The sequence below is a fragment of the Miniopterus natalensis genome, chromosome 12 (assembly GCF_054644295.1).
Source record: "Miniopterus natalensis isolate mMinNat1 chromosome 12, mMinNat1.hap1, whole genome shotgun sequence".
In the NCBI taxonomy this organism is placed as follows: Eukaryota; Metazoa; Chordata; class Mammalia; order Chiroptera; family Miniopteridae; genus Miniopterus; species Miniopterus natalensis.
The window spans coordinates 14,167,659-14,193,811 of record NC_142092.1 but is presented as its reverse complement, the minus strand read 5'-3'; the positions used below and the strand labels follow the sequence as shown (position 1 = coordinate 14,193,811).

The window sequence follows — 26,153 nt, the reverse complement described above, 5'->3', positions numbered from 1 at the left end:
TGGCAACTAGGAGCATGGATTTGAGGGGAGCAGAAGGGAGGAATCTCCAGGTTTCTGACTTGTATGATAAGTGTATGGTGAAGGACTTCCAAATGCAATAGGGAAAACAGAGGGATGCGGACTGTGAGGGGGAAGACTGATGAGTTTCATTATGGATATACTAGTATTAAGATGTCCTAAAAGGTACCCGGATGAATATATGTAGTAAGCAATTGGATAAAACAATCTGAAAATTCGGGAAAAGGTCAAATTTGAGAGTTCTTAAACCACAAGAATAAGTGGGATTTCCTTGGGTATGATATAGCATTAGAAGTCAGTTAACATCAGAACTCAGAATTTAAATAAGAAAAAAAGAGAACTCCATAAAGAAAAGACGGAGAAGGAATTATCAAAAACTAAGAAAATCCAGAAAAGCTGCCCCAACAAAAAACATAAGGAAAAAAGTTGAAAGGAGGCTGGATGTATCAATAGTGTCAAATATTGCAGATTAAGATAAGAGTTGGAAACTGCCCCTTGGATTTGATAATTAAATGAGCCATATAATCTTATTGAGAACAATTTCATTTGAATGGCAGACGGCAACGCCTCATTGTGATGTCTAGAGTTATAGCAAGATGAAGAACTGGAAACAACATGTGTAGGAGATTCTCTTAACTTTAGAAGATGAAAGATAAGATGAATTAAATTCCTGTAAAGCCTAGGTTGCAGGCCTACTCCTAATCCCTTAATACCTGACTAATCCCTCAAGAGTGCAACTTCTCAGCCACAACAAGTAACTAGGACTTTCTTAGAAACCTAGGCCATGGCAGGTTCAGCACATACTAACTTTCCTGCTACTTCTTAGAGGTTATATAACATTTACATACACATCACCCTTCTATGAGGGTATTCCAAATCACATGTGCTACAAACACTAATTCTTTCTCTTTGTTTTCCACTCAAAATACATTGCCATGGGTAAGTGAAAGGTGACATTTTTATAGAACTAATCTTAATTTGTCTACAAAAAAACTTAATCACTTATAAAGTTTGTCATTAATAACAAAATTTCTCTTTCCTTCCCCTCACAATTAGTTATGCTGCATCAGTATGCTCTGAGACCATCTAACTTTTTGAACTGAGTAGTAGTTCAGAAAGTGATTATGCATTCAAAGCTGTAGCTTGAGTGAACCCAGTGTTCCCTGTTGGTTCTGGTGTTCCCTAGCTAGGAATTCATAACCTGGGTATTTACTCTCCTTAGACAGTAGCTTTCACTTTCAACTTTTTGCTACCAGAACTGTTTGGGGGCCTTGACAAAATTTTCTGTGTATCAGGGCTATCTTCAATGAGCTTGGGGAAAATATTTTCTGACAAAGAAAAAAAGCTGTTTGCTGACCCAGGTTTCTGACTTCACCTTCACCTTTGTGTACTCATAACTCACTTCCTACTGAGCAAGTCTATAGACAAGTGGAAGCCCATGCCTCCATGTAATTAGCAGTCTACCCGATTATCTTCCTCTGCCCCCTAACTTTATTGTTGTTATAGCCAGTACTTGAAAAAGTGTGTAACTTACAGGAGGACACATGGCACACAGGCTAACCATTGGGGCTTTGTCTCTGGACCCTGCTGGCTCCCTCATTTTCTTTGAACTCTCCTTCCTGCAGCCCGTCTAGATACTGGCTGCTTATTAGGGACCCCCTTAGGAATCTCTAGCCCGTTATTCCCTCCACCCTTGCTGGCCATCATCCTAATAAGCTTCCGTAGTCTCCCCAAAATGAAGCAAAGACTAATTTACTCTGCGTACTCACCTGGGGCCCTGGGAAGCAGGGCTGCAGCTCTCTCCCTAGTCCAAGAAAATACCATGTGCCTCCAAAACTCAGTTTTGGTTACACTGAAAATCCTGTTGTCATAAAGTAATTATGATCCACCTCTGCTAATGATCCCTTTATTCAGCCAAAGGGTCAGATTTAATCCTGCTGTCTGGCCCTCAGATTTTTGCCCTTTTAGACATGTCTTTTACATATATTAAATGAAACTTGTCCAAAACTGTTGTAAGCAACTTCTTCAACTTGCTGCTTCTCTTTTCAATTAATACTGCCACCATGTCCTCAGTTACCCAAGTAGAAACCTGAGAGTCATGTTTTACTCCTCTCTGTTAAACCCTCACCAGAATCCATTGTCTGGCTCTTAAACATCTCAAACAAATATTCACAACCTTACATCCTAGTTTGCCACCACTCTACTCCAGGCAACGTTCATCTGTCACCCAGATTACTGTGAAAACCTCCTAACTGGTTTTATTACCTCCATCTTAGATTTTTCATAAATGCAAACTGGCCATTTTATTCCCCGGCTTAAAATTCTTCAGTAATTTTACCATTGTCCTTAGAAGAAAGTCAAAACTTTTATAATATGTGTCTTATAAGATGTCTTATAACCTACCTCATTTTTGTGCCACTTTTTCACTTACATTCTCTGCCTCAGCCATACTAATCTTTTAGTGTTGTGCTGTCATATTCATCCTTACCTTCAAATTTCTGTACTTGTGATGCTTTAACTTTTAAATTAATCTACTTTTCACCAGGTAACTCATTCATTTATTCTTTATAATGAAGCCTAAATGTTACTTTAGAGAAAATTTTCCTGAGTCCCTCAACTAAATTAGTTGTCCTTGCTGTGTCTATAGTACCTTTTATTTTTTGTACCACAGCACTTAGTACATTTTAATTTTAATTATTTGTTAAGTACCTAGACTTTAAGCTCTGTGGGAGCGGTAACCCTGCTATCTTGCTTGCTGATGTGAGCTATTCCAATATGGAATGAACTTTCTTGGAAGCTTATGTTTCCCATCATCAGTAGTATTCATGTGTAGGCTGGATAGCTCCAAGTTGGGACTGAAATAGAGAACCATTGGAAAGACTTTAAGTCCTTTCCAATCAGGAGATTTCTTTTTCCAAATAGTAAACATACAAATATAGCTGTTTTAAAAGATTCTGTAAGTCAATGTATAAGAATTACAGTGAAAATACTGAATATTCAATGACTACTAATGACATATGGAGCACCTAAAAGATATTTCTAATTTAGAGCATTGTATTTGGAGTTTTTGAAATTAATGTTATATTTTGTATCTCTCATAGGTGAAATGAACCAGAAGTACAAAGAGCTAAAAAAAAGGGAGGAAAATATGGACAGTAAGTGGTAGTTTTATAGACATGAAAATATATTTTCAGGTAACTTCACTTGTACCAAGTCAGCGCTTTCATTTTGGGAAGATATAATGGCTAATAAATGCAAAAGTGTGGATATTCAAAGCATTTGTCTTGAAGAATTAAGTAAATATCTAGCATAGTTAGGGGATAGGTAGAGAATTCTAAAAAGGTGTGTACTTGTATATGTCTGTGTATGAGTGTATGTTAGGGATAGATTTTAAATCCAGCATTTATTTATAGTTTGTATAGAGAGTCTATAGACCACTTACTGATTCAATGTTGAATATTTCTTTTACATGCTTCACTATGTTCACCTTTAATATCTTTCACCATTTTTTTTTAGCTTTTATACTATTTATTTATTGTTGCTTGGTTCTATCAATAACTGAAATTTTAGTAGCCTTCGGTTGTAGCCTCTCTTCACTTTTAAAAAAATCTTGACTTTGTAGATTGATCTTCACTTAAACTTATACTGTAAATTTAGAAAGTTTTCAAATTGACATGTATTATCAATTCCTGGTTTCTTTCTTAAAGTATCATTTTGCTAGACCTATAAAATCTGAAGTTTTATAGGTCTGATATCAAGTTACTTTCATAGAAACATGCTATAAAGCAGTAATTGCCAACTCTGATTTCATAATATCCCGGCCCTGTCGGTGTGGCTCAGTGGTTGAGCATCTACCTATGATCCAGGAGGTCATGGTTCGATTCCCTGTCAGGGCACATGCCTGGGTTGTGGCTCGATCCTCAGTAGGGGGCATGCAGGAGGCAGCAGATCAATGACTCTCTCATCATTGCTGTATCTCCCTCTCTCCCTCTCCCTCTCCCTGAAATCAGTAAAGACATATGCAAAACAAAAAGAAACAAACCAAAAAAATCCAATATCCTGAGATTTCTTTAAAATCTCAGCAAGAACGAAAAATTACATAAAAATTAATTTATTTTATGCTAACAATAAAATTATTTTTAACTATAAGTTTTTATTTTTGGAAGATCCATAGAAATACTTTAAGAAAGTAAAAAAGAGCAAATTGTATACTGGTTCTATATTAGACAAGAGAAAGGATGATTTCTTAGAATATTTATAATCTGAATAAATTATTAAACTTACTTAGTTGAAGTTAATGCAGCATTATAAGTAAAATACTAATTTTCAGATAATATAGGTAATCAGTAATATTTTCAGAAGTAAAGTTAGTGGCTAATTATAGATGTTAATAATTGTAGATGTATCATGGAGATCCTATGCATAAACACAGGTTTTTTCCTGATCTTTTTTTAAATCAACTGTTACTTCTGGGCTTAAATAAATTTTTAGTTTACTTGTATCTTATAAGGTCAAAACAATAAAGCTTTAAAATTTGAATGTATGTAGAGATATTCTTATTCAGTAATCACCCTTGGGTTAGTAAAATATTAAACATTGATAGTTTAAAATTTGTTTTGAATTTCTACTCTTAAGACCTACAAATCAGAGTTTGTATGGTGTTAATAACAATAGTCACCTCTCATCATATTTCTCAATTGGCAGCTTTTATTGAGACTTTTGAGGAAACTAAAACTCAGGAACTGGAACGGAAGGCACAGATAGAAGCCAACATTGTTGCACTTTTGGAGCACAGTAGTCGGGTAAGTACCATGTACCTGTCCTGGTGTCCTCATTATCTTTACTGTGATTACCTCTTCCAGTGCGACTCAAAAAATGCAGTGGTTTACTATTAAATTTGCTCATTTAAACTGTTTCTTTAAAATTCTCTCACTTGTTATTTTATTTCCTTAAGCTATTAATTTTTGTTTTTCTAGCAAAATTCATCTTATTAGTTGGATTATGGGGAAAAGGGTGACATATATATCAATATTATATATATGTATATGATATCAATATTCAGCATTAAGTGAGAGACTAATTCAGAGTAATTATTAACATTTTCTTCCATTGTTAATTTTTTTAAAATATATCTTTTTTTGATTTCAGAAAGAGGAAGGGAGAGGGAGAGAGATATAGAAACATCAATGATGAGAGAGTCATTGATTGGCTGCCTCCTGCATGCCCCCAACTGGGATGGAACCCACACCTGGGCTTGTGCCCTGACCAGGAATCGAACCGAGATCTCCTGGATCCTAGGTTGATGCTCAACCGCTGAGCCACACCCAGCCGGGCCCATTGTTAATTTATTTGAACTTTTAGAAGTAGCATTTGCACAAATATATTCTATTTTGGAAGATATTAATATATGTTTTTAAAATATATTCTTACACTGTAATTTGTATTATATATAGAAGGAATTCTGTTCTTGTAAGAGTAGGAGATATCTGAGTATCTTGATTCACTATAACATGTTTATTGAGAAACTAATGATGTGTTGTACCATGGGAGGAGAAATGCATGGTTTCATTTCAGTATTCTTAGTTTTTAAGATTTGAATCAGTTCCTAAAATAGTGTTGTTTAAAAATATTTTGTTTAAATTCTGAATTTTAATTTAGCCTGCCCTTTTTGAGAAGACCGGACTTGAATCTCACTGTATTCTTCTATGAAACATATATAATGAATGATATATTTCAAAAAAGAACACCCATTCAAAACATCAAATCCTTTAGCAGTGTTTTCTAAGAGTTTTATTGAAGAGTTAAATCTGTGAAATGTTTTTCATTTTTATTTCTCTGCAAATACAGAATATAAATCGTATGAAACAGATATCCTCTATCACCAATCAAGAGCTGAAGATAATGCAGGATGATCTCAATTTTAAATCTACTGAAATGCAGAAATCACAAAGTACAGCTAGGAATTTGACTTCAGGTGAGAAAACAACCTAGATTTTTAAAACCTTGTTGTGTGTTTTTTTTCTTCAGTAACAAATGAGAACTTTTAAAATCTACTAATATTATTCTCTTTGATTTTTTTAAAAAAGACTGAGGATATAATTTATGAATGCCTATTGCTCCAGGCATTTATAGTCTCAGAATTTTGTGTGACTTTTCACATCAACTTAATAGTATTTCATTGGATAGTCTCATTCATTTAACATTTATTAAAAACTCTCTCTATGCCTGTGCTATAACTTGGATATTCCCAGATTTAAAAAAAAAAAAAAATCCTTTCTGTTTCCTCAAGGAACTTTCAACCTAGTGGAATGACAAGTAAACAATTAAAATATAATGAAATAGTGCTATGATAGAAGCAAAGGAGCAATGGAATTACATACATAGGGCTCATGTCCACCTCAGCCTTGGCTAGTTAGGAGAGGTATCCTAGAGGAGGTAATGTTTTAATTATAATTAGTTTTAGCCATGATGATTAATGTGAGAATAGAGCAGCACCGTCCAACAGCAATGTAATGCCAGCCACACATATAATTTTAAATTTCCTAGAAGCCATGTTAAAAAAGTAAAAAGAGACAGATGAATTTTAATAATATATTTTATTTAACCCAGTGTATCTAAAATATGATCATTTTAACATGTAATCAATATAAAAATGGATCAATTAAACTTTACAGTCATAGCCCATCTAACTTTGGATTAGACACATTCAGATGCTCAAAAGCCATGTGGCTAGTGGCTGTCATTTGGATAGTATAGGCAGAGATTAGAAACAGATATACAAAATTGAGCTTAAAGAGCCTAGGATAAAGTCATGTAAAAATTTGCATGGAATCTCTGAGTTTTGAACTAGTAGATTCTAACTACAGCTGTTCTTTATGCTAACACATGTGGTAAATTTGAATTAGCTGTTTTGGTCTACTTGGAATTCCTCTGGTAGTGAAATCATGGAGAATGAAACAATACTTGCTAACTTAAAAATGTTGAAAGGTTTGTGAAATATGATAATGGATCCATAATATACATTTATCTGAAATCCCAAAATCTAAAAAGCTCTTGGCAGCAAAACCGAATCTTACCTGAACTAACATGAGGCTATTTATAGTCTTTAATTATCCTACCACTTGTGACTGTTCATACTTTTTGCTGCAGCAATGTTCATGTACTTGATGACAGATGCTGCCTCAGATGCTGTGAGAGTTATATGATAATCAATACATGCACTATATTACTTTTCTGAAATCAGAAGGATTCTGCATTCTAAAACACAAACTCCCTAGGAGTTATATTTCAGGGATTATGCACCTAAAAATACACACCAAATGTTATTAATATACAGTTGAATTTAGATTGATGATATAAGTGGACAATTGTTGTTCTGCACATTTAAGTATATTATATCTGCCCAGATTTGTTTAGAGTTTGTTTGCCATAGTTTTATTTGTATATTTGAATTATATGCAAAACACTAGAGGAGGAAATTCTAATTTTGATTATTACCTACTATTGGTTTGATGACAAGTGTTTTATAATTGTTAAATGTAAAATTTACCATCTTAACCATTTTTAAGTGTACAGTAGAGTAACGTTAACTATATACACATTGTTGTGCAGCAGGTCTCTAGAACTTTTTCATCTTTGCAAACCTGAAATTTACACCTCTTGACATTGGTTAATAAAATTATATAGGTTTCAGGTATACAACTTTAGAATACATTACCTGTATCTTGTATTGTGTGTTTACCAACCCAAGTCAAGTCTCCTTCCCTCATCATTTACCCTCCTTTACCCTCTTCTGCCTCCCCCTATGCCCCTTGGCTCTGGAAATCACCAGACTGTTGTCTGTGTCCATGAGTCTTTTTTTTTCCTTTGCTGAATCCCTTCACCCTTCACACTTAGCCCCCAACCTCCTCCCCTCTGACAGCTGTCAGTCTGTTTTCTGTGTCTGTCAGTCTTTCTCCACTTTGTTAGTTTATTTTGTTCATTAGATTCCACATATAAGTGAAATCACATGGTACTTGTCTTCTCTGACTGGCTTATTTCACTTACCATAATACACTCCAGGTCCATCCATGCTATCCCAAAAGGTAAGATTTCCTATTTCTTTATAGCTGAGTGGTATTCCATTGCGTAAATGTACCACAAATTTTTTATTTATTTATCTTTATTGTTGAAAGTATTACAGGTGTCCCATTTCTCCCCACTTGACCCTTTCCAACAGCTTCTGCCCCACCCCAGGCCTTCAGCCCATTATTGTCTGTGTCCATGGGTTATGCATATATGCATCTAAATTCTTTGGTTAATCTCTTCCTGCCCTCTACCCCCCTTCCATCTTCCCTCTGAGATACTACAGTCTGTTTCATGCTTCACAGTCTCTGGGTCTAATTTGTCAGTTTCTTTTGTTCATTAGCTTCCTCTTAAAAAGACCCTTTAACATTTTATGTAGTACTGGTTTGGTGGTGATGAACTCCTTTAGCTTTTTCTTATCTGTGAAGCTCTTTATCTGACAATTCTAAATGATAGCTTTGCTGGGTAGAGTAATCTTGGTTGTAGGTCTTTGCTTTTCATCATTTTGAATATTTCTTGCCACTCCCTTCTGGCCTGCAAAATTTCAGTTGAGAAATCAGCTGACGGTTATATGGATGGATGCTCCCTTGTAGGTAACTGGCTACTTTTCTCTTGCTGCTTTTAAGATTCTCTCTTTGTCTTTAACCTTTTGCATTTTAACTATGATGTGGGCCTTGGTGTGGGCCTCTTTGGGTTCCTCTTCTTTGGGACTCTGTGCTTCCTGGACTCATAAGTCTACTTCTTTCACCAGGTAGGGGAAGCTTTCTGTCATTTTTTCAAAGAGGTTTTCAATCTCTTGCTCTCTTTCTTCTCCTTCTGGCATGCCCATAATGCAAATGTTGAGCCGCTTGAAGTTGTCCCAGAGGCTCCTTATACTATATTCATATTTCTGGATTCTTTTTTCTTTTTGCTTGTCTCATTGGATGTTTTTTGATTCCTCATAATCCAACTTGCTGATTTGATTCTCGGCATCCTCTACTGTTGATTCCCTGTAAATTATTCTTCATTTCAGTTAGTGTAGACTTCATTTCTGACTGGTTCTTTTTTATGTCATTGATGATCTCACTAATTTCCTTAAAAGTCTTACTAAGATCCTTGACATTTTCATTAAGTTCCTTGAGCATCCTTATAACCATTGTTTTGAACTCTGCATTGAGTAGCTTGCTTGGTTCCATTTCATTTAGTTCTTTTCTGGAGATTTCTTCTGTTCATTCTTTTGTGACATATTTCTTTGCCGCCACATTTTGGCTGCTTCCTGGTGTTTGTTTCTATGTATTAGGTAGAGCTGCTCTGTCTCTTGGAATTGGTAGAGTGGCTTTGTGTAGTAGATGTCCTGTAGGGCTCAGTAGCTCAGTCTCCCCAGTCACCTGAGCTGGGCATTCCAGGTGCTCCCCTGTGTGGGCTGTGTGCACTGTCCTGTTGTAGTTGAGCTTTGGTTGCTGTTGATGTCACTGGGAGGAATTGACTCCCACGCCAATTGGCTGTGAGGACCAGCTACAGCTGAAGAGCTGCTGTATTGGAGACTCCCCTATGGAGCAGGATTTATTTCAGTGGAGCTTTGGTGTTCATCAAGTCTGTCCCTTGTGTGTGTCACTTGTGGATGTGGTAGGGCTTTAATCCAGTGTGGTCAAAGCTGAACACCAGGTGCACTGTCTCTGGAGCCTCACGTGAGATGCAAAGTCAGCCTTTGCCTGTGCCCTGCCCAGGGTCCCCCAGCGTAGGCTACACAGCAATCCATAGATGGCTGCTACTTTTGCTGGGCTTGGAGGTATCCAGGAGAGGCCAAGCTATGAATCAATGCAGGCTGCCACTAGTTCCAGGCGTGGGGCCACTTATCGAGAGGTATGGGGCACGCTGAGGCCAGCTCTGCTTGTTTGAGAGATTTTAGGAAAGTCCTAAGCCTGAGGCAAGAGAGGCCACTTGCATAGAAAAGCTACTGGAAATGGCTTGGATGAGCTTGCAAGTTGGGAGGGGTGGGGTCTCCAGGAATCACCAGGGTGGGGGCGGGAAGAGATGTGAGTCAGGTTGATGGAGATTCAGAGAAGATGCCTGCCTGCTGGCTCTGTGGGAAGAGGGTTCTTCAAAGGAGTAATGGCCTCTGTCATCTCTTTTGTCTGGGAGAAAGCTGCCCTTCCAGCTCTCTCTCTGATTCCAAGCAAATCAGTTCCTCCCTGAATGTCCCAGGCTCCTTCCAAGCTGCTTCCCAGTGCTGGGGCTCAGAGCAAGTGCGTCTGAGTAAGTCTGTGTGCTGGCCCTTTAAGAGGATTTGCCTGGACTCCAGCAGCCTCAGCCTCCCTCAACCTCAGTCTCCGCTGGTTTTTATAGCCCGAAGTTGTGGGGATTTCTCTTCCCAGCACTGGAACCTTGGGCTGGGGGGCAAATATGGGGCAGGGTCCCCTCATTCCTCCAGGAAACCTCCACCGCCGAGATATCTCTCCTGGTTTCAAATCGCTGCACTCAGGTCCCAGGTTTCCACGATTCTGCCTGATTCTGCCCTGTGTTTTCACCCCTCATACTGTCTCAATGTGTTTCTTATTTAATTCCCTAGTTGTAGGACTTCTGTTCAGCTAGATTTCAGGAGGTTCTGAATGATTGTTCTCTTCAGTTGTAATTTTGATGTGGTTGTGGGAAGGAGCAGGTACCTGTGCCACCGTCTTGTTGTCTCTCCTGTAGCACGGATTTTTATCCACTCATCTACTGATGGGCACTTGGACTGCATCCAAATCTTGGCTATTTTAAATAACACTACAGTGAACATAGTGGTGCATATATTCTTTCAAATTAGTGTTTTGGGTTTCTTTGGATATATTCCCAGAAGTGGAATAGCTGGGTCATAAGGCATTTCCATTTTTCATTTTATGAGGTTAACTCCATTCTGCTTTTCACAGTGCCTACACCAGTCTGCATTCCTACCAACAGTGCACAAGGGGTTTCTTTTCTCCACATCCTTCCCAATGCTTGTTGTTTGTCAATTTATTGATGATAGCCATTCTGACAGGTGTGAGATGACATCTCATTGTGGTTTTAATTTGTATTTCTCTGATGATTAGTGATGATGAGCATCTTTTCATATGTCTCTTGGCCATCTATATGTCTTCTTTGAAGAAATGTCTATTCAGGTCCTTTGCCCATTTCTTAATTGGATTGTTTGTTTTTTTGGTGTTAAGTTATATAAGTTCCTTATAAATTTTGGACATTAAACTCTTATTAGATGAATTGGGGAATATGTTCTCCCATTCAGTGGGTTGTCTTTTTATTTTGTTGATGATTTCTTTTGCTGTGCAAAAACTTTTTAGTTTGATGAAGTCACATTTCTTTGTTTTTTCTTTTGTTTCCCTTGTTCGAGGAGATATATCAGAAAAAATATGTCTACAAAAAATGTCTGAGAAGATAAGAGATTTGCAAGGCCCACCCCAGAGATGACTTTCATGAGTGGCTTAGTGGGTATCTCTCGGGCTTCACCCCTATTTCTATCACATAAAGCTTCATTCTCACATATGCATGTCTGCCTGCTATCATCACATGTATATGGTCTGACAGGTAGTATCCTGGATCCAGATGGTTGGTCCACATGTGTCATGTAAGAGAACTCATGAGGGAACACTTGTACATTGTTAGTGGGAATGCAGATTGGAACAGCCACTGTGGAAAACAGTGTGGAATTTCCTCATAAAATTAAAAATTAAACTGCCTCAGGACTCAGTGAGTCCACTTCTTGGAATATACTTAAAGAAACCCGAAATACTAATTCAAAAGAATATATGCATCCTTCTGTTCATTGCAGCGTTATTTACAAAAGCCAAGATTTGGACACAGCCCAAGTGCCCATCAGTAGACGAGTGGATAAAAAACCTGCTGTACATTTACACCATGGACTACTACTGGGCTTTAAAAAAGAAGAAAATCTTAGTTTTTGCAACAGCATGATGGACCTGGAGAGTATTATGCTAAGTAAAATAAGCCAGTAAGAGAAAGACAAGTACCGTATGATCTCACTTATATGTGTAATCTAATGAACAAAATAAACTAACAAAATAGAAACCAACTCATAGATACAGAAAACACTGACAGCTGTCAGAGTGGGGAGGGTGTTTGGGTGCTGAGTGTAAAAGGTGAAAGTATTAAGCAAAAAAAAAAAAACACCCTCAGAAACACAACAATATGGTGATTCCCAGATTCCCAGAGGGAAAGCGGTGTGAGGGAATGTAGAAGAAAGTAAAGGGGGTACAAATGGTGACGGACAGAGGCTCGACTTTGGATGGTGAACACTCAATACAATACACAGATGATGTAGTATAGAATTGTACATCTGAAACACATTTTATAACCAGTGTCACTGTAATAAATTCAGTAAAAGGTTTTTTAAAGTTTGAGAAACACTGGTGTAATTCATGAATGAAGAGGCAAGGTATGTCAGTAATAGTTTTTATTTATATTTTTGGAAAGGAAACTCCAGGGAATAAACAAATGCAGTGATGGCAGAATATTAGAGAAACATTTTCCCAGGTCAGAGCGGTCCTTCTGAGGGCTGCTGCTGTGTACACACTGCCGGGTAAACTTTGCTGCCTCTCCGTGTATCAGAAGGAACTCGTCTGCATCCTCTTCCTGTCTCTTCCTCGCAGGAGCTTAGCTTTTCATGGGGACCTGCTGTGAAAGGAAGATAAACTTTACCCTATACCAACCAACCATTTTCTCCCTTTCGCTAGGAAAAGCAGTTTGTTTAGCTCCTAAATGTATTTCCCTAATATATCTTTACATTAAACTTGTAGTTAGATTTACATAACTGTTTTCACCCAACAGTCAAAATATACAAGTTAAGTACATTTCCTATTCAGAGCATTGAAACCATAAGCCTAAATGACTTGTTCAGCACTTTAATTCTCATCTGAACTATTTTCAACCTTAGAGACACAAATCCAACTAAACAAAACCGTGTTAACAACATTTAAGTCCATATACATATATATGTTTCTAATAATATATGTCAGTATGGTTGAGTCTTAAGACTCTTAAAAGGACAAAAAATGTTCAGTTAGTTATACCAACTTAAAACAAACTTGATTGCTAAGAGCCTTCTTTCTTACTTTTTTCACTATTTGTAATTTTACATTCTGTGATAATTGTTATGCCTGTAATTAGAGTCAACCAATTCTTGGATTGATTTTTATTATAATGTCACCTTCCCAGTATATTTTAATCAATAATCTTATTGGTTTATTAGGTAGAAGAGAAAGGTTTTATAGCAGCTTTGCATTTGATTTTTTAATTAGAGAATCTGTACAGATAACAAAACTTATTTGCAAATAAATTTTGGTAAATCTTTTATGAAGAAACCAACCAACTTACTCATTACCTACCCACATATTAGGGAGACATAGGAGACTGCCAAACTCTTTGTACAGACATACCTTGCTTTATTGTGTTTTGCTTTACTGAACTTCACAGATACTAGGACATCTAGGCAGGGTACTCTACCGTCACAAATATTATGACTCACTGAAGTCACAGGTGATGGTTAACTTTTTTTAGTAATAAAATATATATTTTTAAAATTTTATTTATTTTGAATCATCACCTGAGGATATTTTTTCCATTGCTTTCAGAGAGAGAGAGAAACATCTACGTGAGAGACACATAGATTGGTTGCCTCCTGCACCTGCCCTGCCCTGGGCCGGGGATCAAACCTGCAACTGAAGTATATGCCCTTGGCTGGAATCAAACCTGGGACCCTTCAGTCTGTGGGCCACTCCTCTAACCACTGAGCCAAACTGGCTAGGGCATTAATAAAATATTTTTAAGGTACGTACATTGTTTTTATAGACATAATGCTATTGTACACTTAATAGACTATAGTATAGTGTAAATATAACTTTTATATGTACTGAGAAACCAAAAAGTTGTGTGATTCACTTTATGATATTTACTTTATTGCAGTGATCTGGAACCAAACATGTAATATCTCAAAGGTATGCTTGTATAAATTCTACCCAAATTCTGATCTGACTATTGAGCTACTTTTACATTGGGTAGACTTTAGGGGACCTAGGAAAAAGTAGCAGCTAGAAATTGAAAGACCTGATACAGAGATTTCAGATGCTTCCCATTCCAAAGGAGAAAAGTTTAGAGTTTTAGTTCAGTGAACTTTATTGCTCATTTATAATACAAGTCATTCTCGAAAGGAGCAGTAGAGCCTCTACAACATATCATTTAAGATGTCCATTATACTGCCTGGCTGGTGTTACTCAATGGTTGAGTATCAACCCATGAACCAAGAAGTCACCGGTTTGATTCCTGGTCAGGGGACATGCCCAGGTTGTAGGCTCGAGGCATCTGGTCAGTGTTTCTCTCTCATCGATGTTTCTTCTGTCTGTCCCCCTCCCTTCCTCTCTCTCTAAAATAAATTTTAAAAACATTAAAAAAGTAAAATGTCCATTATACTATAAAAACTTACTAAACATGAAGAAATAGGAAAATGTGAATCAAAGGAAAAACAGTCACTATACATTGAACCTGAGATAATCCAAATGTTGAAATGAAAAGGACTTTAAAAGTTTATAAATATATTTAAGGACTTAAAGGGAAATCATATCATAATACATGAACAGATAGAGAATCCCACAGAGAAATGGAAATTAGAAAAAGAACTATGTGAAAACTAGAATTGAAAATTTAAGTAAGTGGGGAAAAAACACTGATTGACCTTAATTGAAGATTGAAGACAGCAGAAAAAAGAGTTGGTGAACTTGAAGAGAAATCAATATGAAATTATCCAATCTGAAGGAGAAATAAAAATGAACAGAGCCTAAATGATCTGTGGGACAATTTCAAACAATCTAACATACATATAATTGGTGTCCCAAACAGAGAGGAGAGACCAAGAATGGGGGAGAAAAGGTAGTTGAAGAAATAGTATCTAAAAATTTTCCAAATTTCATGAAAAACTTAATTTTATAGATCTAAGAAGCTCATTGAACCCCAAACAGTATTAATATAAAAATCCTTCACCTAAGCACATCCTAGTTACACTGCTGAAATGCAAAAAGAGAGAGAGAGAAGAAAAAAACAATGAAAGGAACTAGAGAAATACATATGGGGAACAATACATTTCACTGTAAGATTAAATTTTTATCATTAAAAATTAATTTTAATTTTGTATTTTACTCCAAAACCTGTTCTTTAAAAATCTTTCACCCCTAAATCTGTACGTACTAAAAGGAAGATGTTTACATTTGACATTGACACTGTAAAATACCATCATTATTTTTCTGAGGGCACTCATAGTCCTACTTTAAAATAGAGGAAAAGTGAAGGCAAAATGTTCTAAGATGAAACTGTATTACTACTATATGCTATATGCCTCTATCTACAATAAGTAGCTACTTGATGTATAGGATTATTAACACATCTAACTGAGAACACAGGAGAAAGGAAATTGGCCAAGGCATGCTTGAATTCAGATTTCTTCATCTGAATACACGGGACCTGTATTTCATTTCCATATTAGTATTCATTTTTGAGTTAGCTCTAATCAGATTTTACTTTGGTAGCTAAAGAAAGCCAAACAAAGAATTATGTCCCTGAGGAGAGAAGCCTGAAGTAACAAAATTGACCATGTGTTATTTTTTCTTTTTCCATGGCTCATTTTTCTCATAGAAGCATCTTTTTTATCATAAAGTAGTATTTGCTATCTTAAAAATGAACCCTTCACCCTAGCTATTTTTTTAAAAATCTCTAAGTAGTACTATGTACTACAAACCGCTTTGTGAAATGTCTTTCTCCCAAGGCTTCTGATTTTCCTCTTATTTCTTTGGTCATTTCTTATGCTTTTTTATAGGCTCCTTCATGTCAATTTAGTCATATAGGCTCTGTCATGAATCCTTTTCTCTCAATGATTTCAGCCATTTCTGTAGCTTCAGTCATCTCTATGCTGATGATTTCAAAATCTGAAAGGTCCTAGGTATCTTCAGACCTCGCAGGCCCATACATGGACATCTTACTTGTCTCTATTAGATGTTTCTGAGGTATTCCAAATGCAACATATCTTAAATTGACTTCAACCCATCATCTCACTCCATTCCCCAAACAAAAGTTTGTATCTCATTTACTCAAGTTGGAATAGAATTCTGTATTGATTCCTTGCTCAACCACTGTGTCCAATCAATTGTTTCATTAATCCCAAATCCCTTATATGTCTTGAGTCTCTTGAGATCTCTGCTGCATTATTTTCTCATTTATTTCTATCTGACATAACTGTATATTTCAGATAGTTCTATGTTTTGTTCATTGCTATATCCTCCAGGCCTAGAAGTTTGCCTGGCACATAGAAAGCATTTAAAAAAAATTGTTTAATTAAAAAAATTCCCAAACTGACTACACCAGTCTAAGATTTCTTGCTTAGATTACTGAATCAGCACTTAACTGATTGTCCTGCACATAGTTATGCTATTCCAATAATTGTCCACATTGCAACCAGAGTGAACTTTCTAAGATTAAATTATGCCACACTCAGATTTAAAGCTGACTGCCCCTCCTAGCCCTTAGGATAAAGTCCCAGTGTCCTATCTTGATTAAAAAGCCCTTCTGAAATCCTTCTAATTTTTCAGTTTTATCTCCTACCACCATCCACTTTGAACTCAGAGTTCTAGTCATATTGAACTTCTGTTATTCACTCAAAGATACCATGCTTTCTTACCTCTAGACTACACACCAGAACACTTTTACTTTCTCTTTTGTTTGGATGATTCCCAATCCTTAAGGCCTCAGTTAAGAAAGATGGTTTTGGAGAGCTCTTTGGACCATGATCTTACTCACCCTGTCTTACTCTTTACAGTGGTCCCCCTTTATCCATAATTTTGCTCTCCATGGTTTTAGTTACCTGCTGTCAGCTATGGTCCAAAATATTAAATGCAAAATTTCAGAAATAATTCTTAAGTTTTAAATTTACACCTTTCTGAGTAGTGTGATGAAATCTTGCACCATCCTTCTTTGTCCTGCGTGGGACATGAATCATCATTTGTCCAGCATATTCAGGCTGTATATGCCACCTGCTCCTTAGTCATTTATTAGCCATTTCGGTTAGCAGATCAGTTCTCTTGGTATTGCAGTGCTCATATTCACGTAAACCCTATTATTGTTACAATCATTCTGTTTAATTATTAGTTGTTTATAACTTAAATTCTGAATTAATTTATAAATTAATTTTATCATAGGTATGTATCTATGTGTGAGAAAAAACATAGGATATATGGGCTTCGGTATTATCTGAGGTTTCAGGCCTCCACAAGGGGGTCTTGGAATATATTCCCCTTGGATTAGGGGCAACTACTGTAGTTATCCAATTTAATGTACATGCTTATTTAATTTTCTGTTTTACTTCTGATCTATAGTTCCTTGAGCTCAAGTAATATCTCTGTTGATTTCCTTCATTATCCTCAGCAGCTGGACATAGTAGATGCTCAGTACTTCTGAAACAAAGAATGAGACACACAGATGAACACATGTGCCGTCAATCCTAACTATTCATGGATTCTGTATTTGTGAATTTATCTACTCACTAAAATTAATTTGTAACCCCAAAATCAATACTTAGCAGTACTTTCATGGTCATTTGTGCACATGTATGGACTGGTGACAATTTGAACTGTCTGACGTGCATTTCAGGTGGAGGTGAAATAAGGCAAGAACTTGCTTTAGTTCTCACACTGTAGACATGTCCTTCTTGTGGTATATTTAGTGCCACTTTTCCCCACATTCTGTGTTTTTTGGGTTGATTTTGCCTTTTAAAATGGCCCCCAAGCATAGTGCGTGAGTGTTGGCTAGTGTTCCTGAGCACAAAAAGGCTTGATGTGATATGCGTTATGGAGATACGCTTTTTTCAGGCATAACTTGACAGTGAGTTCAGTGCTAACAAATCAACAAATATATTCTATACAGTGTGTTTAAACAGAAACACATAAAACAAGGTTATATATTAGTTGAAAATACTGTGACCAGAGACTCACAGGAACCTAACCCTGTATTTTGCCAGGAGCAATAGTTCAGTATTTGCTAACTTAGTGTTCATGGTGACTTTATAAACTATAACTACCACAAATAATGAAAATTGACTACATGTAATTATAAAATTATGCTCAAACATATATATAAATATATATATATGTATTATGTTTTATAACTTTCTTTCCCCCTACATAACTGTGTATATGTGTCATGTACCTATTTAAAATAATGGCTCTTTATCTGATATATTATTAAGAAAAGAACTGTCTCATTATATGTTCATATGAGTATGGAGACAAGTATAGCTAATACACATTTTACATAAGGCTACGTTGATTACCTGGGATATGAGTATTTTTTTTCTTGATTTATATTTGTATTGTCTCACTGGTTGCAGTGGATATGTTTCTTTTGCCAATGCTTTCATAAAATATGATTTTTAATGGTTGCATTGCATTTCCTTTTGTGAAAGGAATGAGGTTTTGACCAATTATGGACTTGAATTTTCCTGTGTTTCAGACAGTCAACGTCTACAGTTGGATCTACAGAAAATGGAGCTTCTGGAAAGTAAGATGACTGAGGAACAGCATTCTCTAAAAAGCAAAATTAAGCAAATGATGATTGATCTGGAGACATTTAATGATTTGCCAGCTTTAAAATCATCAGGTGAAGAAAAGAAAAAGGTAAACAGTAAAAGTATTACAAAATTATTCAAGTTGTATTTTCTTTATGAAATTTAATATGTATAGAGAATTTATTATTTTCTGTTGATTATTTGTATTTTAAGAAAAAATAATAAAGATGTTTACATATGTAGTAGGAGATTAGAGTGATTTAAATTTTAAACCAAAGGCGCAAATTGAAAAGCAAGGGATAGAGCATTTCAACAAATATGAACTTTGTTAAATGCAGATTTGATTACGATACTTCACTATTTAAGAATTGTCAGTGGCTTTTCGTTGCCATTTACATTAATGTAAATTTGGTAGGGTAGGAATAGATATGAGAGCCTTAAGAGAGTTATTAAAATAGTTAATATTAATTTAGCTTATTATAGTTCAAAGGATATTTTTACAAACAGGGTTTTAGAGTAATTATAGCCTTGGTGTAGAATATGTCAGAATATCATTGAAAATATTTGTCAAATTCAATCTACAGTATATTGGCTTACTAGATATTGCTAAAGCCTGTTATTTACTTCTATTTGGATCTATCTAGAAATTACATCAGGAGAGAACAGTATTATCAACCCGCAGAAATACCTTTAAGAAAATAACGGAGAAGCTAAACACAGAATATGAGACACTAAAAACACAATTGCAAGAAAATGAGACACATTCTCAGGTAAAAAGGAAAAAGCAAACTTTGAAATTCATTTTTATTTATAGGTTACCTGTCCTGTTCTCTTAATATTTTCACCCCAAAATGATCCTTTCCCTTTTTTCCCATCTGTTTTATTTACCTCTCAAATTTTCTGGCTTTGTAGATAGCCAGATAATCTCCACTCAAATGAATTTAGTCCTGCTTTTCTGCCTTCTATAAATCTGTATTGAAGGCCTTCTTATGCTAGGCGTTGTTCTGGGCACAGCTATTAGGATAATGGTTTTTAAATTTTTCAAAAGTAAAGCATTGTGAACTCATAAAATCTATAAATTAAGAAAATAAACCCTAATGACTAATATTCCACCATCCAGAAGAGATAATTCTTATCATTCTTATCATTTTTGTGTGGTCCTTTTAGTCTTTACGTATAAGTTGTATGTACACACACTTTATACATACATATATATGTACATATTTATTTCTATATATTTATGGAAATGCTATCATTTTGTACATGTTATTTAGAAACTTATTTCTTATTTTTTACATTACATTTATTGGGGTAACATTAATAAAATTACATAGGTTTCAAGTGTACAATTCTATGATACATCATCTGTACATTGCATTGTGTGCCCATCACCCAAAGTCGAATCTTCTGTCACCATATATTTGCCCTTTTTATCCTTTGTTTCCCCCACACCCCTCTCCCTCTGGTAACCACCATGCTGTTGTCTGTGTCTATGAGTTTTTGTTTGTTTGTCTTCATTTGTTGCTTTCAGTTTTATATCCCACATATGAGAGAAATCATATGGTTCTTGACTTTTTTCTGTCTTATTTATTTCGCTTAGCATGATATTCTCAAAATCCATCCATGTTCTCACAAATGGCAGTATTTCATCTTATGGCTGAGTAGTATTCCATCGTATTTATGTACCACATCTTTTTTACCCAGTTATCTATCAAAGGGTGGTACGTCCATATCTTGGCCACTGTGAATGATGATGCAGTGAACATAGGGGCGCATATATCTTTGCAAATAAATGTTTTCAAATTTGGGGGGTAGATACCCAGAAGAGGGGTTGCTGGGTCATATGGTAACTATATTCTTAATTTTTTGAGGAACCTTCATACTGTTTTCCATAGTGTCTGTACCAGTTTACATTCCCACCAGCAATGAATGAGGGTTTTCTCCACACTCTCTCCAACACTTGTTATTACTTAATAATAGCCATTCTAACAGGTGTGAGGTAGTATCTCAAACCAAAAAACTTCTGCACAGCAAAAAAACACACCAACAAAACAAAAAGGCAGCCAGTTGAATGAAAGAAAATATTTTCAAACAACAGCTCTGACAAGGAGTTAATATCCAAAATATATAAAGATCTCATACAACTCAACACCAAAAAAACAAACAATCCAATTAAAAAATGGGCAGAGGACCTGAACAGACCCTTCTCCCAAAAAGACATGCAAATGGCCAACAGATGTATGGAAACATGCTCAATTTCAGTAACTTTTAGGGAAATGCAAATCAAAACTGCAATGAGATGTCACCTCACACCTGTTTTCCATTATTAACTATACATTGTCTATAGATTTTTAATATATAATTCTTTATAATATTTGACTTCATGAATGTCATGTAATTTTCTGAACCAATTCTATATTATTGGACATTTAGGTTATTCCAATTTTTAAAACTACTCAAATAATGCTGTAAAGAGCAGTCTTATCCTTGAACTTCTTGATTTACATCTATGATTATTTACACAGGATGCACAGACAAGCCCCCTTTTCATATCACTCATCCTCCTAATAATTACCTGAGCAATGTCTGAGGTCTTCTAGATTGAGAGCTCTGTCTGAGATGACGGAGATGATGTTTGTTCCATTCATTTTCTCCCTAGCACTGTGTTAGTGGTTGGCACATAATAGAAGTTTAATAAGTATTTGTTGTAACATTAAATGAAGTATGTGTGTTATGTACAAAATCAGTAATTATGGTCTTATAAAGATTGGTCATTCTTGTATCTAATTAGTCTATATTAGCAATTTGCAACTATGATTTATTAATGCAAAATGCATTAACAGTTTTTCTTCCTTTTCTTTATATTATAATATCATGATAGTCAGTCATTAACATTTTGTTATAGCATTTTATAAACTTTTTCCTTTGCAATTATTCACCAATATTAATTATATTGTTTTTACAAGAAAATGAAATCATTCTATGCATACAGTCTTTAAGCATTTATTTTCGTACTTAAATATTTTCAAGCTCTTTTATGATGACATTTATGACATCAGCTATTTCATTGTATGGATGTACCATTTTTTTAAAAAAGGTATATTTTATATTCTTCTTGAATAGGGTAGAGGTTCACCAGAGTTTGCCACAACTACTAAAAGCTTAGAAATCATTAATTCACATAATTCAAATTTATCGGTCAGTTATTTTGTCTCTACTTCATAATATGCAAATCTCAATAGACTTGTAAGTGATAAAATTATCCTAAGATGTTTACAGTGGGGATGGGTACTGGAGGAAAAAACCTAAAAAATGTTTATGGGGTCATCGCCTTAAATGATTCGTAGGAAAAAATATTGATATTTCTTATGGAAGAGGGAGGGAAATACTTGACAAACACAATTTCTTAGGGCCAGTTAATAGCTACCTTGTTTATTTTCACATTAAGTGCTAATCACAATCTTAACCCCATATACTGATAAGAGGAATTTATAACATAAGACACAATGTACAATCCTCTGTACTATTTTGTTTCCTTTTTTGAATCCAGAAAAATCAAATCCTGATCTCCCTATCTTTTACAACTATTTCATAAAAAACTAGTTTTTGACATCTATAAATAATTTTATATCACAGACTGTTTTTTGATTGAATGGCTATTAGTTATTTGAAATCATTTAAACATATTTATAGTGGAACAACTGTAAAACTCATAGAAGGAAACAGGAATATTAGTCTTGACAATGATTTTTTGGTATGACACCAAAAGTACAAGCCACAGAGGCAGAAATAAGTAAGTGGACCTACATCAAACTAAAAAGCTTCTTTTCCTTTCATAGTCAACAAAATGAAAAAGCAACTTATGGAATGGGAGAAGATATTTGCAAATCACATATATGATAAGGGTTAATATCTAAACTAAAGAACTTATAGCAGATGTTTTAAATAAGTTGTAGAATAAAACAGAACTGTGCTTCATGATAGACTTGGAGATTTAAAGGCAAGTAAGTAATATAGATGTATAATATAGAAGGAACGTGACTACCTGACAGTGTTGCTTTTATAGCATTATTTATGTAGCTCTTAAGAGGTCTGCTGCTTTATAAGAAGGCCATGTCTTTGTGTGAAGCAAAGAGGGAAAAGTTTGGTACTTGACTTTGCAAAAGGTTATTAGATTTATTGTCAAAAAGTGCTGACTGCTTCCTTAAGTCCACCTTCACTTCAAGGTCCTATCTGGGGGAACTAGATCTGATTTAGTTGTGTTAACTCACAGCACATAAAGTTCACATAATTTATTAGTCATGATTCATCCTAATATCTAGATTTATCTCTTAGCAGGAAACAATAGGATGGATACTACATAAGTCTGAACTTATGCCCTCAAAATAAGTTTAGCATGAGAGTATGAAGAAATATTACTACAGCTGCTTTAATTATCAGATTTTTTAAAATGATCATTACGTCTTAGAAGTGTCCAGGCAGAATATTTTATGTTTAATTTTCAGAAGTTACTTTGATTAGTGGAAAAAAAACCTATGTGCATCTTAAAAAAGAAAGACCGTAACCCGAGTTACAAGGTTAATTAAATCAGAAAAACAATTTAATCCTATAACAGTAAAATTGTCTTCTGAGGAAGCAACCATCAATATAATATCCACATTAGCTTCCTGTTGATGCAGAAATTATTGTAACAGTGCCAGCTTTTCACCAGCCCTCTTATAATCTTCACACTGCAGCTCTGCTCTTATCACAGCTTGTAGAATTAGACAGGAAATTTAGCCCTGGAAATAAGGAAGTCTCTCCTATATAGCTGAACCTTTGACAGTGTTAGAATATATATTACATTTGTGGCATTAGACTTCTAGATTTTAAGGAGAGATTCCCATGATGTCTCATTCTTCTTTTTTAATTTCTTTTAGGAAAGGTATAAACCATAAATTGTCTTTCAATTGGTGTGTTCATTGGTATAATAAGTATTTTAAATAATTTCCTACTAAAATAAACATAGAGTAAACCAATTGTCAAAGTCAACATTGTATTTATTAATGTATTTACTATTATTTAATATTCCCTAAATTTGTTTTTTGTCTACCATGGCTGTATCTCATACAAGGAGTTGATAAGATTTAAAACTGTGTTTTTTCCTATTCCCTTAAAAGGGTATACAATAATTTTTGTGAATATGGGCACTGGTTAACATTTTTCTTTTGTGTTTTTAGCTTACAAATTTGGAGAGGAAGTGGCAACACCATGAACAAAATAATTTTGTGATGAAAGAATGTATCCTTTAAAAAGCTGCAAATGAACTTGATCCAGTGACTTTTTTTCTAGGAATTGTTTTACAAGCTGAAATGAAATAGTTCAACATGCACTTATCAAATACCTAATATGTACAAAGCGCTGCGCTAAACTATGTGGGGAATAAAGAAATAGTTTCCACTCTGCAATAGTTAGAGAGAAAGCGGAAGAGAGAGAGAGAAAGAGAGGGAGAGGGGCAAAGTATCTTAAAGTCAGTGTGGCATAATGACTAAGTATACAGGATGTGGATTCAATAGAACTAATTTTAAATGTTGACTCTACTTCTTATAGATCATGGACTTTGGACAATTTACTTAATTTTTTTAATCCTCAATTTTATCATCTCAAATATAGTTAATAGTCCCACTCATAGAGTTGTTGGAAGAATGGTATAATATAACCATATGTATGTGTGCAGGGGTGTTTATTACTGTTTATACTGCTGCACTTGGATATCTGTGCAGCAAAGGGAAATAAACTAAGTCATGGTATGAGAGATTTGACCTTCAAGCTCATGTGTTTCAGCCAATTCAACTTTGTCTTATTTCTACCAAGATAGTACCTATGTTCCATCTTCTTGCTTAGCTTTTTGTGTGATTATAGGTGGAAGAAGGTGCTCAGGACATGTGTTGTGGAGTTGTAAGAAACATTCCCCCAGAGTAGTTTTCTGTTCCCTTAACCCCTTTCAAGGACATCTCTGCTTGGAGAATTAGATCCTGATTTAGTGCAGCATAGGTTCTACTCTAGGCCACTGCTGAACTTGAGCTCGGGCAGCATGCACCACAGTTTACCTCCAAATGGGACGCCCTAGGGGCTCTATTCCCAGTGGTCTTGCAACTTAGTTTAAAAGCAAAAGACTCCCATTCACTATATGCTAATGTACAGCACTCTAGTTTTGTGCAACATCAAGTAGGTGATTTTGAAACACAGTGAAGTCTAGAGTCTTGCCTGAGATTTTTTTGTAATATTCTAGAGAACATGGTTGTTTTGAACATTTGAATGTTCTAAGACCAGAATTTGATTGAGGCGTAGTAAGTGAACTTTTTTGAAACCAGTTTTGCTTGGCCTTTTAAGTTTCAATTGATGCTTAATATGTTAATATATTAAAAGAAAAATTCTAACTGTGCTTTTTCTGTACCATCTTCAGTATTTAATAAGAAAAATACTAGTATGACTGAATTCCTTTCTGACCCACAATTAGATTAATATTTTTATTCATCGTGTTTCCCCTTAACTCATGTAATTAATTAGTCATAGCAACCAAGAGTCAAGAGAGTGATTACCAGTCAGTTATGAAGAATGTCAACAAGCAGATTGCAGAGTACAATAAAACCATCATGGATGCTCTACGTAGCATGAACAGAAACTGAGTCTGAACCAACTGCAAGTCTCTACAGAAGTATCCTGTTGCTGTTAAACTTTATACAAGCTGACTGAAAAATAAAAAAATCTTACCCTTGAGTTTTACCTAAGATGTTTGAATGCTGTAATTTTTGTGGCCTCTTTGAAGAGTGATGTTTTAAATAGTGTATAGTTCAGTAAATAATTTTCATTTTAAAAGTATTATCTCTGCCCTGACTGGGTAGCTCAGCTGGTTAGAACATTGTCCCCATACACCAAAGTTGCGGGTTCGATGTTCAGTCAGGGCACTTTCAAGAAGCAACCGTTGAATGCATGGATAAGTGAAACGACAAATTGATGTTTCTCTCTCTTTCTCTCTCTCTCTCCCTCCCTCCTTCTCTCTCTCAAAAATCAATAAATAAAAAAATATAAAAAGTATCATCTCCTTTTATGGTGTTTTTGTTTTGTGTGGGTGATAAGAGATAAACAAGCTAAAAGTGGTCATTGAGAGGCATTTAGTTGGTACAGCCCATCTATGGCAGTGTTTTTCAACCTTTTCCATCTCATGGCACACATAAACTACTTACTAAAATTCTGCGGCACACACAAAAAACTTTTTTTTGCTGACCTGACAAAAAATAAGTATAATTTGATTTACAAAAAAAAAAATAATAGTAATTACCTATCCTTGCTCCAAAGTAACTTTTTAAAAAATCAGATGCCTATACTTTTATATAAGGATTTCTGGTACCAGGAATTAAACAATCAGATGCAACCTTATTACACAGTATGACCAGTAAGATTCAACTCTTTTATAAGACCTATAAATTTATGGTTTAACACCTGATGGCTATTGTTG

The 26,153-nt window shown here is 35.2% G+C and overlaps 1 protein-coding gene across 4 annotated transcripts in view; it reads left to right on the top strand.

Annotated features, from left to right (window-relative positions):
• The window catches only part of IFT74 (intraflagellar transport 74), a 74,511-nt gene extending 48,779 nt beyond the window's left edge, over positions 1–25,732 (top strand). For all 4 annotated transcript variants that reach the window (XM_016220498.2, XM_016220496.2, XM_016220497.2 and 1 more), the window contains 7 exons: positions 3,120–3,173; positions 4,723–4,820; positions 5,866–5,992; positions 18,601–18,764; positions 19,300–19,425; positions 23,875–23,935; positions 25,205–25,732. In XM_016220498.2, the coding sequence (XP_016075984.2) occupies positions 3,120–3,173; positions 4,723–4,820; positions 5,866–5,992; positions 18,601–18,764; positions 19,300–19,425; positions 23,875–23,935; positions 25,205–25,323 (749 nt within the window). In that variant the 3' untranslated portion in view covers positions 25,324–25,732. The remainder of the gene's footprint in view (positions 1–3,119; positions 3,174–4,722; positions 4,821–5,865; positions 5,993–18,600; positions 18,765–19,299; positions 19,426–23,874; positions 23,936–25,204) is intronic.
• The last annotated feature ends 421 nt before the right edge of the window (positions 25,733–26,153 follow it).